General features: G+C 36.8%; 1 protein-coding gene across 1 annotated transcript in view; it reads right to left on the bottom strand.

Annotated features, from left to right (window-relative positions):
• The window catches only part of LOC133580478 (transferrin receptor protein 1-like), an 87,152-nt gene that overhangs the window by 13,311 nt on the left and 57,867 nt on the right, over window positions 1-15,974 (bottom strand). Inside the window, exons 10-15 of the mRNA XM_061934792.1 lie at window positions 10,904-11,023; window positions 8,644-8,729; window positions 4,690-4,753; window positions 4,555-4,622; window positions 4,418-4,485; window positions 4,223-4,316 (exon numbers count right to left, since the gene is read on the bottom strand). Of these exons, the coding sequence (XP_061790776.1) occupies window positions 4,223-4,316; window positions 4,418-4,485; window positions 4,555-4,622; window positions 4,690-4,753; window positions 8,644-8,729; window positions 10,904-11,023 (500 nt within the window). The remainder of the gene's footprint in view (window positions 1-4,222; window positions 4,317-4,417; window positions 4,486-4,554; window positions 4,623-4,689; window positions 4,754-8,643; window positions 8,730-10,903; window positions 11,024-15,974) is intronic.

The raw sequence follows: 15,974 nt of genomic DNA, 5'->3' as shown, positions 1-15,974 counted from the left end.
TTCCCTCAGGCCATAAGACCCTTGAACGCATCATAATAATAATCTCCTCAATTCCCCCCAAAAACGGATTAACTCCCCGGAATATAAAGACAATATAACATACATCCATAAACGGGGATGCATATGCAAAAGTGCAATATATTTATCTGTACAGTAATCTATTTATTTATATCTGCACCTTATTGCTCTTTTATTCTGCACTACCATGAGCTTAATGCAACAAAATGTTGTTTTTATCTGTACTGTAAAGTTCAAATTTGAATGACAATAAAAGGAAGTCAAAGTCTAAGTCTAGTTTAGTTTCTACTACATTCTATTGCCTATGTGTCAAAGTCAAGGCCCCTATGGCCCCCCGGGATTATATTTGATTAGTATTAGAACCAGCACGCAGGCCACAGCCACCTGCTGCTGTTTTGCACGCACCAATACTCCCATCAGTGTTGGCGCTAGGAATTTTCAAAAAGGTCCCATCAAGTCATAAAAATGGGGTCCCATGGTAAATTTTTGGGGTCCCACTTTTTTGTAACCATTTTGAAAACAAATGATAAATGTATGCATTATCGTGTTATATAATTTCGCCACACCTCGTGTGTGTGTGACAATCATTGGTACTTTAACTTAACTTTAATCTCACATTCTATATTGTGTTTTGGAAATAAACATTACTTAATTCATTAAAAAAATAATACAAAAGAAAACACATTTTTATGCATATGTAAATGTATTCAGTTATTGTCCAAAAAATTGTATGTAAATTATCAAAAAACTTTCCGTTCTCCGAGTTCCCAGTGAACAGACGAAAGCCGTCAAGGTAACTAGTAGCTGTAACTAGTTACTGGTTTTCAGTAACTAACCCAACACTGCTTATATCTAAAGACAAATTGTTATGTTCTTATTAGTTATTAGTGGGGTGTATTAAAATAGTCCACTATGGACGATCCCATTAGGAGTCTGATTCGTCTTTCACTCCTAATGCGTACCAGCATGGGTATTCAGCATGCCTCTTTACCGAACCAAAGGCTCTGTACATTAAAAAGAACATACATACATTTACCAATACACCTATAGTACAAACCCCGTTTCCATATGAGTTGGGAAATTTTGTTAGATGTAAATATAAACGGAATACAATGATTTGCAAATCATTTTCGACCCATTTTCAGTTGAATATGCTACAAAGACAACATATTTGATGTTCTAACTGATAAACATTTTTGTTTTTGCAAATAATCATTAACTTTAGAATTTGATGCCAGCAACACGTGACCAAGAAGTTGGGAAAGGTGGCAATAAATACTGATAAAATTGAGGAATGCTCATCAAACACTTATTTGGAACATCCCACAGGTGAACAGGCAAATTGGGAACAGGTGGGTGCCATGATTGGGTATAAAAGTAGATTCCATGAAATGCTCAGTCATTCACAAACAAGGATGGGACAAGGGTCACCACTTTGCCAACAAATGTGTGAGCAAATTGTTGAACAGTTTAAGAAAAACCTTTCTCAACCAGCTATTCCAAGGAATTTAGGGATTTCGCCATCTACGGTCCGTAATATCATCAAAGGGTTCAAAGAATCTGGAGAAATCACTGCACGTAAGCAGCTAAGCCTGTGACCTTCGATCTCTCACTGCATCAACAAGTGACGTCAGTGTGTAAAGGATATCACCACATGGGCTCAGGAACACTTCAGAAACCCAATATCAGTAACTACAGTTGGTCGCACATCTGTAAGTGCAAGTTAAAACTCTCCTATGCAAGGCGAAAACCGTTTATCAACAACACCCAGAAACGTTGTCGGCTTCGCTGGGCCTGAGCCCATCTAAGATGGACTGATACAAAGCGGAAAAGTGTTCTGTGGTCTGACGAGTCCACATTTCAAATTGTTTTTGGAAACTGTGGACATCGTGTCCTCTGGACCAAAGAGGAAAAGAACCATCCGGATTGTTATAGGCGCAAAGTTGAAAAGCCAGCATCTGTGATGGTATGGGGGTGCATTAGTGCCCAAGACATGGGTAACTTACACATCTGTGAAGGCGCCATTAATGCTGAAAGGTACATACAGGTTTTGGAGCAACATATGTTGCCATCCAAGCAACGTTACCATGGACGCCCCTGCTTATTTCAGCAAGACATTGCCAAGCCACATATTACATCAACGTGGCTTCATAGTAAAAGAGTGCGGGTACTAGACTGGCCTGCCTGTAGTCCAGACCTGTCTCCCATTGAAAATGTGTGCGCATTATGAAGTCTAAAATACCACAACGGAGACCCCCGGACTGTTGAACAACTTAAGCTGTACATCAAGCAAGAATGGGAAAGAATTCCACCTGAGAAGCTTAAAAAATGTGTCTCCTCAGTCCCCAAACGTTTACTGAGTGTTGTTAAAAGGAAAGGTCATGTAACACAGTGGTGAACATGCCCTTTCCCAACTACTTTGGCACGTGTTGCAGCCATGAAATTCTAAGTTAATTATTATTTGCAAAAAAAAAATAAAGTTTTATGAGTTTGAACATCAAATATGTTGTCTTTGTAGTGCATTAAATTGAATATAGGTTGAAAAGGATTTGCAAATCATTGTTTTCCGTTTATATTTACATCTAACACAATTTCCCAACTCATATGGAAACAGGGTTTGTATCAACTCTCCCGTCCAAAGGCAAAACCCAGTAACTCAATTTTGGTCAAAACTGAGCTGATAATAATTTTGGAGTTACTAGGTGATATGCTTTACATTAGTGTATGCGATATTGTAATTTGTTCCGTAAGTAAGCTGTTACGCGCATGGCAGGACCTAGCAACTACCACATAACTGCGTAGATACAACAGAAAAACCTAGTATCTCAAAGGACCAATCGGATTGTACGCTGTAGTCATGTGGCAAGATGGCGGCGCCCAGCAGCATATTCACTGATTGAGGTTGTCAGACGAAGATTATTTGGTCCAGCTACTTACTTGTTTTATTCGGAAGTATGTCTTGGAGCAGAGGAAAAAGATTAGTGGCTCTAGCCCTGGAAAATGTAAGGTGAGTGATATCAATCCCGTATTTTGCGCAGAATGGGATAAAATATCTGGAGAAAGGACACACGTTCATGAGAGCAGATTCAATCCATGGCTCAATCGGCAAGAAAATGAAAGGTCAAGAAAACATCTATACGTTTGATGACTTTGTAGATCTTTGTAAGACAGCATCAAGAACCATCAAACCCCTTGTCATGGAACATCGTGAGTTCTTTGAATTCAGCGGCAAACAACGTGCTCGCAGTGGAAAGAAAACAACGATGCCGCTGTTGGGGAATGTACGTGAAGTAAAATTCACTAAAGGAAGGCGCACCATGCAGTACAAAGTGGACTTCGCTGACCATTACACTGAAGTTGATTTCTTGACTTCGAAATTCGATGTCACAGCGGAATTTCCCCCCAGACGGACAGAACCACGTGGCATTCCGCCATCAAAGAAGGAGGGAATAGTTAAATTGTTGCGCGTTGCTCCTCCTGCAAAGAGGCTCTTCTGGTTGGATATTCCTGACCGAGATGTCAGTGACTTGGCAGGGTCCGTAAGATAAACAGTGTAGTGACAAAGCGGCGAATTGGCTTAACCTGATAAAATGCTGACGCTCCTGTCATTTGTGCACGCAAATGTGGATATATGGTTCAGTCGAAATGCAACATTGTAGTTCCCATAGAGTGACACGTTCGTTTTATGTTCTACAAACATCTTGAAAAAATAAATCAGTGTATTTTTCACTATACTAGGATTTACCTTTGTAATATTTTTGATGCCTTCCGTGAATTACTATGACAAAACCCAGTAACTCATTTTCCCGCCAAATTTTAGGGACATTCTGAACGAAAATTGCAGGCTGGAATTGCGGATACCAATTAACATCAACAAAGCAGAAATCAAATCTCTGTGAATGGATGGGACTTTAATATAAAATAGATTGGTTTTCGTTTGTTTTATCAAAATCAGCTAGAAGTGAGTTACTAGGTTCTGCTTTTGGACGGGAGAACTGGGGTCTGAATATTCGTTAAGTATGGCGACGACGTCGCTAAATTGGCAACACCAATTCCTTCTGCTATGTCTTCTTATTCTCTGGCAGACCAGGTGCAAATGAGCTGCGCTTTAGTAGGCGGAGTTACGATGCCAAACCGATTTGTAGCGGACTGAATTAATGTGTGGTAAACACTGAATATGCGAAAGCATGAGGAACTGACTTACTAGATGACCTGATGTGAACCTAAACGACACAGATGGAATGCCAGAGAAGGCAATGAAGGGATATGCAGCGTTATCCATCTGCATGGGTTCCAGCCTAAAAAAAAAAAAAACATGCAGATGTCTCAGTGTGGACAAAGTAATCTGACATATTGCACATCGTATTGTGATAGCACACGTCATAAAACATTAACTTACACATTAGTTTTCCAGTTGTTCTTTCCAAATTGAGAAATAAGGGGCACGGCCTTATTCTGAAGGCTCACCTAAAATAGCAGACAGGTTTTATTTGTATTAAGCAATCCTGAGAACTTCTATCGCTGTTATTAATCTACCTCTCTGAGAGTGTGTTCAATCAAAGTGTACATCATAGGACTTGCCGATACTTTAAAGCCACTGTGACCTGGAGTTAACAAAAAGTCACATTAAAGCTTTGCAGGAAAGGAACATGTGCTCATGACAGTAGGTACCTGTTACAATGCCATCAAGGTTGATGTAAGAGAAGGCCTTCATGCTGAGAGAAGACAGATAGCCCTGAACATGAGAAATAGACACAAATGTTTAAAATGCAGAATTTCATAAATTAGGCATAATCATGCACCTGGGGATAGGTTGATTGGCAACACTAAATTGGCCCTATTGTGTGAATGTGAGTGTGAATGTTGTCTGTCTATCTGTGGTGGCCCCTGTGATGAGGTGGCGACTTGTCCAGGGTGTACCCCGCCTTCCGCCCGAATGCAGCTGGGATAGGCTCCAGCACCCCCCGCGACCCCGTAAGGCAGTGTTTTTCAACCAGTATGCCGTGGGAGATCATCTAGTTTCACTTAATTGGGTTAAAAATATTTTTTGCAAACCAGTAATTATAGTCTGCACATTATGTGTTGTTGTTGAGTGTCGGTGCTGTCTGGAGCTCGGCAGAGTAACCGTGTAATACTCTTCCATATCAGTAGGTGGCAGCCGGTAGCTAATTGCTTTGTAGATGTCGGGAACAGCGGGAGGCAGCGTGCAGGTAAAAAGGTATCCAATGCTTAAACCAAAAAATAAATAAAAGGTGAGTGCCCCTAAGAAAAGGCATTGAAGCTTAGGGAAGGCTATGCAGAAGAAAACTAAAACTGAACTGGCTACAAAGTAAACAAAAACAGAATGCTGGACGACAGCAAAGACTTACCGTATTTTCCGCACTATAAGGCGCACCTAAAAACCACACATTTTCTCAAAAGCTAACAGTGCGCCTTATAACCCGGTGCGCTTTATTACGATTAATTTTCATAAAGTTTCGATCTCGCAACTTCGGTAAACAGCCGCCATCTTTTTTCCCGGTAGAACAGGAAGCGCTTCTTCTTCTACGCAAGCAACCGCCAAGGAAAGCACCCGCCCCCATAGAACAGGAAGCGCTTCACCCGCCCCCATAGAACAGGAAGCGCTTCACCCGCCCCCGGAAGAAGAAGAAAAAACGCGCGGATATCACCGTACGTTTCATTTCCTGTTTACATCTGTAAAGACCACAAAATGGCTCCTACTAAACGATCCGGTTCATAAAAAGACGCAATCTCTCCATCCGCACACGGATTACTACCGTATTTCACAGCAACTGAACCGCACTGTGGAACGGGAGCACGTACGGTGAATATTCGCTCCACAGGGAATGAGAAGTCATCCTTCACTGTGGTTCTAGCTTGCCATGCTAACTTCCACTCATGGTGATATTCAAAAGGAAGACCTTGCCAAAAGAGACCTTTCCAGCCGGCGTCATCATAAAAGCTAACTCGAAGGGATGGATGGATGAAGAAAAGATGAGCGAGTGGTTAAGGGAAGTTTACGCGAAGAGGCCGGGTGGCTTTTTTCACACAGCTCCGAAGGCGAACACACCTTCACTAAGACGGGCAGACAGCCTCGGACGACATACGCCAACATTTGCCAGTGGATCGTAAATGCTTGGGCAGATATTTCGGTCACAACTGTGGTCCGAGCTTTCCGGAAGGCAGGATTCACAGAACAACAGCGACACTGACTCCCGATGACTTCTACGAGACGGAACCGGCCATTTTGGATACCACGCTTGCGCAACTTTTCAATTCGGACACCGAAGACGAAGAATTCGAAGGATTTACGAATGAAGAATAACTTCAGAAGGTGAGCGCTATGTTTATTTTGTGTGTTGTGACATTAACGTTCGAGCAACATTATGTTGCTATTTATTGCTCTACACCATTTTGAATTTTACTATGTTTGTGATTGCACATTTGCGTACATTTTGGGACAGAGTTGTTAGAACGCTGGTTTTCAATATATTATTAAAGTTTGACTGAACTATCTGACTGTTTTTTTGACATTCACTTTAGCGCAGCGTTTTTTTGACATTCACTTTAGCGCAGCGTAGGCGCGGCTTTTAGTCCGGGGCGGCTTATTGGTGGACAAAATTATGAAATATGTAATTCATAGAAGGTGCGGCTAATAATCCGGTGCGCCTTATAGTGCGGAAAATACGGTACTGTGGAGCAAAGACGGCGTCCACAAAGTACATCCGAACATGACATGACAATCAACAATGTCCCCACAAAGAAGGCTAAAAACAACTGAAATATTCTTGATTGCTAAAACAAAGCAGGTGTGGGGAATAGCGGTCAAGGAAGACATGAAACTGCTACAGGAAAACACCAAAAAAAGAGAAAAAGCCACCAAATTAGGAGCGCAAGACAAGAACTAAAACACTACACACAGGAAAACAGCAAAAAATTAAAAATAAGTCAGGGCGTGATGTGACAGGTGGTGACAGTACACCTACTTTGAGACAAGAGCAACATTGATGCACGCTTGGTTATGCTTTAAAGTCATACCCAACAATTGACTTTTAAACTTTTTACTGTCAACTGTGTTTCGTTTTTTAATGATTTCTGCTGGTGGTGTGCCTCCGAATTTTTTCCCGTAAGGGACAAGCGGTAGAAAAATGGATGGATGGATGGGTCCAAAAGTTGTAATAAACTCTGAAACTGAATTATCAAGTTTTAATGTTAAATTGTACAGAGGAAAAAAAAGTGTATTCAAAATAAAAATGTGAATACACAATTAAGTTGTTTTTTTTAATTAGTTTATTAGTTGTTTTTATTTAGTTTTAGTTCAATATAATTACGATTCAATTTGGTAATTTTTTTTAAATAAATTATTTTCATTTTCATATACTTTATTATTTGAGCTTCTATTTTTTTCAGATTCAAATATTTTTTTCAGTTTCAATGTTGGTTTCAGATATATATTTTTTTATAGTTTTAAATCCTTTTTTTTTTTTTTCAGATTTAAGACTTTTGCTCCGAATTTCACATGGAACATGTGCCTTCATTACTCCGGTACTCTTGTCTTTACTCCGGTACTCTTGTCTTGTTCTGTATATTGTGCAGTATTTTGTATTTCTATAGTGTTTTGTATATTGTACAGGATTGCTTATTATTTTTATTGGATAGTAGTCTGTTTATTTCAATTGTTAGTTTTTTTCTTTATTGCCTGTTGTGTAATTTATTTTATTTTATTATTTATTTATTTTTTACCCCATATTTGTTCCCACTACCGCACCTTAAATTGGAGTCCTTAATCTTGTTATATGCAAATATAATGACAATAAAGTCCATTCTATTCTATTCTATTCTATTCTATTCTATCAAAAGTAAGGGGGTGTTGAATCATGACAGAGAGCTCAGCTAAAAGTCTAAATCTGAGAAAGAAAGAAAAAAAGCTCAATTATCGAAACATGTGAAAGTAAAAGATGAAAATAAATACCTTGTTTGAAACAATTACAAGAGTGAATTATAATTTTATTCAACCTGAAACATACAATGTGTGCACTTATTTTTACATATATTTTTTTCAAAATTCAACATCAAAAGCTATTTTATATGTTTAAGTACAAACTTGTGCTGCTACATATGTGAAGTGAAGTGAATTATATTTATATAGCGCTTTTCTCTAGTGACTCAAAGCGCTTTTACATAGTGAAACCCAATATCTAAGTTATATTTAAACCAGTGTGGGTGGCACTGGGAGCAGGTGGGTAAAGTGCCTTGCCCAAGGACACAACGGCAGTGACTAGGATGGCAAAAGCGGGAATCGAACATGGAACCCTCAAGTTGCTGGCACGGCCGCTCTACCAACCGAGCTCTACCGCAACCATATTACATTGTAATTCTTATATATTATATATAAAAATATAATATATCAGTACATATCATATACTGTATATATAATATGTATATTTTATATTGCTACTACGGTACATTTATAGTCTACTTTATACCTGCATTATCTTTTCCATCCTTTGTAACTGAGCTACTGTGTGGAACAATTTCCCTTGTGGATCATTAAAGTTTGTCTAAGTCTAAGTCTAAGTTTAACAAGCAGTGACTCTTTGAAAAATTTCCGTCTGCAACACCCACCTCCAGCCACTCGGTGGCGCCAACGCTCCCATATTCTCCAGCACTCCAGCTGGCAAACACAATGCTCCTCCTTGGCTTGAATCCGTCTGTTCAAAAGGATAATAATGCAGTGTTAATCTATTAAATGCAGAGGGTTTCAACAGCAGTAAGGACGATATATGGTAGTAACCAAAGTGGGAAAAACTTAGTAGCTGCCAAAATTAATAGTTACAAATAATTTAGCAGCACTGAAATGAGGCAGAAATTAGGTATAGTTAACGCCGTATTACCTGTTGTGATGGTGTTAAACTTGATGTGTTGCTGTACGTTTAAAACCACTGTGTTTGCCCCGTGACCCATCAGCACATTTTTACTTGGGGCCCTGAAAGGCAAAAACTTTGGGCAATCCTGTTCCAACGTCGGCAAAATGCTTAGGCTGAAAAGTTTGGTTGTATTGTACGTCACTTCAAAAGATGCGGACTAAGCCACCTGCAACAAGTGCTTGAAGGTGATATTGTGCGAGTAAATAACTACATTTGCGACTGTCCACCGCCACTATAAATAGTAGAAATTGTCTATACCAGGGGTCCCCAAACCTTTTGACCCGGGGGCCGCATTGGGTTAAAAAAATGTGGCCGGGGGCCAGGCTATATATATATATATATATATATATCCATCCATTTTCTACCGCTTGTCCCTTTCGCGATCGCGGGGGGTGCTGGAGCCTATCTCAGCTGCATGTATATATACATATATATATACACAGTCTTGCATGTAGTACTAATAAGCAAACACCATTGTAACGGTAGTCTAGCTTTGCCACAATTGTTTATCAATGATCAATTTCTGTTTAAAATGAGTGTACCCTATTTTTCGGACTATAAAGGCGCTCTTAAAATCCTTTCATTTTCTCAAAACTCGACAGTGCGCCTTATAACCCGGTGCGCCTAACATACGGAATCATTTTGTTTGTGCTTACCGACCTCGAAAATATATATTTTTTGGTACATGGTGAAATGATAAGTGTGACCAGTAGATGGCAGTCACACATAAGAGATACGTGTACACTGCAATATGACTCAAGTAAACAAAACCAACATTTGATATGTTCCATTGAAAATATAGAGCATTACACACGGCGCTCAAAAATCTGTCAAAATGTTTTAGTACGACTTTGGTAAGCTATGAAGCCGCACCGCTTGATGGGTTGTACTGTGCTTCAACATACGAGTATTATTATGGTGTGTGTATAAGGTAAGACATAATCTGGCATTTTTTTTCGCAACATTATGCAAAACCAACTTTTTTTACCATCTGTATTTGGGATCTGCATAAGTCCTGAAAATTTGCGCAAGTCCGCCTTTATAGTCCGTGCCGACACTGTAGTCAATAAGCTTCTTCTTCTTTTTCTCTATCTTCTTGTTATGGGACGTTCATTCTCCACTATTGCCATTTCTAATATAAAGTAGTGTAAAGTCCTTACTTATATCTGTCAGTAAACTCGCCATGAAAGCACTAAAACATACCGGTGTAGTGAGTTTACATTATTTACCCAAGGAACTTTAGTTATTAGAGAGTTCCGGTCGGGTGGTTTTTGCGGGTGTTGTTGTTTCCGGATGAGGAGATGCTGCTCCATTATTGATTTAAAAGTAAAGTCTGAATGTCAATAAAACAGTTAGCGCCATCTTTTGACACTTCTTCCACTCCCGTCCTTGCACGCTACACCGCTACAACAAAGATGACGGAGAAAAGACGCTGCCGAAGGTGAGCCACATAAATAGGACCGCCCACAAAGCGGCTTGAAGATGATCTGTAAAACATAATCTATGCAACATTTTGACCAAAGAACCACCATTACATGTTATGGAGACCACAAGGAAGTGTTTTCAATTTAGAAAACAATAATAATAATATGATGCGCCTTATAATCTTTTGTATGAAAATAGACCTGACTAGACCCGCTCATCGGCAGTGCGCCTTATAATCCGGTGCGCCCTATGGTCCGGAAAATACGGTATGCACTTTTAAAGTATTGCAAATGTATTAGCATAGTTTGGAGTTATGTATTGCAGCTGATTTTGCTGTGATAATTAGGACTATTTGTAGTGAATTGTACTTCATTCATATTGAGGAATCTATTATTACATTTCGTATAGGCATTGTTTTTTTCCACCAATATCGATTCAGGCACTGTTTAGGCACCAACACCATTTCAAAAATACCGATTTGGCCGCGGTATCAGACAATATGTAAACGGGCCAGGAGCACACAAGCTACTTACCCTTCTTTACTATGTTTGAGATGGAACGAGCCAGTTCAACCAGAACGCCGGTTCCGACAGTTGACGCAGCAAAACCAGGACCCCAGGCATCCCTGTGGGCACCAATGACCACATAACGATCTAGAATCAAAGCACAGGTATAAGATACTAATTCCTCATATTTATATTTACACACTACAGTCATGATAATTACACAGTGGAACCTCGATTTGCTGTTTCCTCTTTGACAATGTTAAATTACTGCAAGTGGAATTCACTTTTTAAAATGTTTGTTATTGTAGCAATATAGTTGGTAAAGTAATCTATTTTTATGATTTCTGATCGTCTGTGAGGGCACCAACGAGACTTCTGCATGTGTGTGTGTTGGCAGCGCAGCGCATACAGGACAGTTCAGTTTGTTGTCGACGTCGTTTTATTTTGTTAAGAAAGAGACAGTTGATTCATCACCTCGTATTTATGTTTGTTTGATACTGTATAGCAATGTTTCTTGACCATAGGGCCGTGAGCACCCAGCTGTTGTCCGTATGGGCCGCAGCTGTACTCAGTTGTTATACACTTTTTCACCACTTGAGGCAGTAATGACAACTTAAACAAACAGACGAAGTCTGAAGGTGCAAGTCATAGAGAAGTTTCTTAAGCGCAAAAATTATATGACTAAAGGGGTGAATCTGTATTTTCATTTGCACTTTGATTTTATTGACAGTTTAGTAAAGGAACATATTCATTTATGAGTTTGGTTTATTCATTTTAGCACAACATAATTATATGTACATTTATTTTTGATCAGTTATTTATGAGTGCTTTTTAATGCTGTATATTTGGTTAGTACTTATTTTTCTAATTAAACTGACCTAAGACTAAGAATTATATTAAAAACAAACCATAATCTTTGTGATTAACACATGTTTTTACATCATTTGACAAGGTTGTCAACTGTAAATAGGTTAGATATAATTAGTGAATAAGATTGAAATCAACTGTAAGATTACTGTTAATATTTGAGTGGGCCCCTCTGTAGTGGAAATGTTGGACCCCGAGGTAAAAAAGGTTAAGCACCCTTGCTGTACAGCACTTTATATTGTATTCAAAGTGTACACACCTTTACTAAATTAGGGACTTTAGTCACGGCTTGAACCTATTATTCATATTTACATGTTTTCTTTTGGAGAAATGTGCTTCAATATACAAACTTTTGGATTTACGAACCCTGTTTAAGAACCAAATAAGTTCGTACATCGAGGTTTCACTTTATTTGACATATGTGTTTTTGACATATACATTTCTTAAGCGCAAAAATTATGACTAAAAGGGGTGAATCTGTATTTTCATTTGCACTTTGATTTTATTGAAAAATTTAGGAAAGAAACATATACATTTATGAGTTTGGTTTATTTATTTTAGCACAACATAATTATATGTACATTTATTTTTGGTCAGTTATTTATAATGTTGACAAAATTAAATGGGTCAGTCCCATTTAATGCTGTATATTTTGTTAGTACTTATTTTTCTAATTAAACTGACCTAAGACTAAGAATTATATTTAAAACAAACAATAATCTTTGTGAATAACACATGTTTTTACATCATTTGACAAGGTTGTCAACTGTAAATAGGTTAGATATAATTAGCGAATAAGATTGAAATCAACTGTAAGATTACTGTTAATATTTGAGTGGGATCCGGGCCCCTCTGTAACGGAAATGTTGGGCCCCGAGGTAAAAAAAAAAAAGGTTAAGCACCCTTGCTGTACAGCGCTTTATATTGTATTCAAAGTGTACAAACCTTTACTAAAGCAAGGACTTTTTAGTCGAGGCTTGAACCCATTATTCATATTTACATGTTTTCTTTTGGATAAATTTGCTTCAATATACAAACTTTTGGATTTACGAACCCTGTTTAAGAACAAATTAAGTTCGTAAATCGAGGTTTCACTTTATTTGACATATGTGTTTTTGACATATACATTTCTTAAGCGCAAAAATTATATGACTAAAGGGGTGAATCTGTATTTTCATTTGCACTTTGATTTTATTGACAGTTTAGTAAAGGAACATATTCATTTATGAGTTTGGTTTATTCATTTTAGCACAACATAATTATATGTACATTTATTTTTGATCAGTTATTTATGAGTGCTTTTTAATGCTGTATATTTGGTTAGTACTTATTTTTCTAATTAAACTGACCTAAGACTAAGAATTATATTAAAAACAAACCATAATCTTTGTGATTAACACATGTTTTTACATCATTTGACAAGGTTGTCAACTGTAAATAGGTTAGATATAATTAGTGAATAAGATTGAAATCAACTGTAAGATTACTGTTAATATTTGAGTGGGCCCCTCTGTAGTGGAAATGTTGGACCCCGAGGTAAAAAAGGTTAAGCACCCTTGCTGTACAGCACTTTATATTGTATTCAAAGTGTACACACCTTTACTAAATTAGGGACTTTAGTCACGGCTTGAACCTATTATTCATATTTACATGTTTTCTTTTGGAGAAATGTGCTTCAATATACAAACTTTTGGATTTACGAACCCTGTTTAAGAACCAAATAAGTTCGTACATCGAGGTTTCACTTTATTTGACATATGTGTTTTTGACATATACATTTCTTAAGCGCAAAAATTATGACTAAAAGGGGTGAATCTGTATTTTCATTTGCACTTTGATTTTATTGAAAAATTTAGGAAAGAAACATATACATTTATGAGTTTGGTTTATTTATTTTAGCACAACATAATTATATGTACATTTATTTTTGGTCAGTTATTTATAATGTTGACAAAATTAAATGGGTCAGTCCCATTTAATGCTGTATATTTTGTTAGTACTTATTTTTCTAATTAAACTGACCTAAGACTAAGAATTATATTTAAAACAAACAATAATCTTTGTGAATAACACATGTTTTTACATCATTTGACAAGGTTGTCAACTGTAAATAGGTTAGATATAATTAGCGAATAAGATTGAAATCAACTGTAAGATTACTGTTAATATTTGAGTGGGATCCGGGCCCCTCTGTAACGGAAATGTTGGGCCCCGAGGTAAAAAAAAAAAAGGTTAAGCACCCTTGCTGTACAGCGCTTTATATTGTATTCAAAGTGTACAAACCTTTACTAAAGCAAGGACTTTTTAGTCGAGGCTTGAACCCATTATTCATATTTACATGTTTTCTTTTGGATAAATTTGCTTCAATATACAAACTTTTGGATTTACGAACCCTGTTTAAGAACAAATTAAGTTCGTAAATCGAGGTTTCACTTTATTTGACATATGTGTTTTTGACATATACATTTCTTAAGCGCAAAAATTATGACTAAAGGGGTGAATCTGTATTTTCAATTCCACTTTGATTTTATTGACAGTTTAGTAAAGAAACATATTCATTTATGATTTTGGTTTATTGATTTTAGCACAACATAATTATATGTACATTTATTTTTGGTCAGTTATTTATGAGTCCCTTTTAATGCTGTATATTTGGTTAGTAGTTATTTTTCTAATCAAACTGACCTAAGACTAAGAATCATATTTAAAAAAATCAATAATCTTTGTGATTAACACATGTTTTTACATCATTTGACAAGGTTGTCAACTGTAAATAGGTTTGATATAATTAGTGAATAAGATTGAAATCAACTGTAAGATTACTGTTAATATTTGAGTGGGATCCGGGCCCCTCTGTAACGGAAATGTTGGGCCCCGAGGTAAAAAAAAAAAGGTTAAGCACCCTTGCTGTACAGCGCTTTATATTGTATTCAAAGTGTACAAACCTTTACTAAAGCAAGGACTTTTTAGTCGAGGCTTGAACCCATTATTCATATTTACATGTTTTCTTTTGGATAAATTTGCTTCAATATACAAACTTTTGAATTTACGAACCCTGTTTAAGAACCAATTAAGTTCGTAAATTGAGGTTTCACTTTATTTGACATATGTGTTTTTGACATCAATTTCTTAAGCGCAAAAATTATGACTAAAAGGGGTGAATCTGTATTTTCAATTCCACTTTGATTTTATTGACAGTTTAGTAAAGAAACATATTCATTTATGATTTTGGTTTATTCATTTTAGCACAACATAATTATATGTACATTTATTTTTGGTCAGTTATTTATGAGTCCCTTTTAATGCTGTATATTTGGTTAGTACTTATTTTTCTAATTAAACTGACCTAAGACTAAGAATCATATTTAAATCAAACAATAATCTTTGTGATTAACACATGTTTTTACATAATTTGACAAGGTTGTCAACTGTAAATAGGTTAGATATAATTAGTGAATAAGATTGAAATCAACTGTAAGATTACTGTTAATATTTGAGTGGGCCCCTCTGTAGTGGAAATGTTGGACCCCGAGGTAAAAAAGGTTAAGCACCCTTGCTGTACAGCACTTTATATTGTATTCAAAGTGTACACACCTTTACTAAATTAGGGACTTTAGTCACGGCTTGAACCTATTATTCATATTTACATGTTTTCTTTTGGAGAAATGTGCTTCAATATACAAACTTTTGGATTTACGAACCCTGTTTAAGAACCAAATAAGTTCGTACATCGAGGTTTCACTTTATTTGACATATGTGTTTTTGACATATACATTTCTTAAGCGCAAAAATTATGACTAAAAGGGGTGAATCTGTATTTTCATTTGCACTTTGATTTTATTGAAAAATTTAGGAAAGAAACATATACATTTATGAGTTTGGTTTATTTATTTTAGCACAACATAATTATATGTACATTTATTTTTGGTCAGTTATTTATAATGTTGACAAAATTAAATGGGTCAGTCCCATTTAATGCTGTATATTTTGTTAGTACTTATTTTTCTAATTAAACTGACCTAAGACTAAGAATTATATTTAAAACAAACAATAATCTTTGTGAATAACACATGTTTTTACATCATTTGACAAGGTTGTCAACTGTAAATAGGTTAGATATAATTAGCGAATAAGATTGAAATCAACTGTAAGATTACTGTTAATATTTGAGTGGGATCCGGGCCCCTCTGTAACGGAAATGTTGGGCCCCGAGGTAAAAAAAAAAAAGGTT

The sequence above is a fragment of the Nerophis lumbriciformis genome, linkage group LG03 (assembly GCF_033978685.3).
Source record: "Nerophis lumbriciformis linkage group LG03, RoL_Nlum_v2.1, whole genome shotgun sequence".
NCBI lineage: Eukaryota > Metazoa > Chordata > Actinopteri > Syngnathiformes > Syngnathidae > Nerophis > Nerophis lumbriciformis.
Note: the sequence above shows the minus strand (reverse complement) of the source record. Positions and strands in the feature narration are given on the sequence as shown.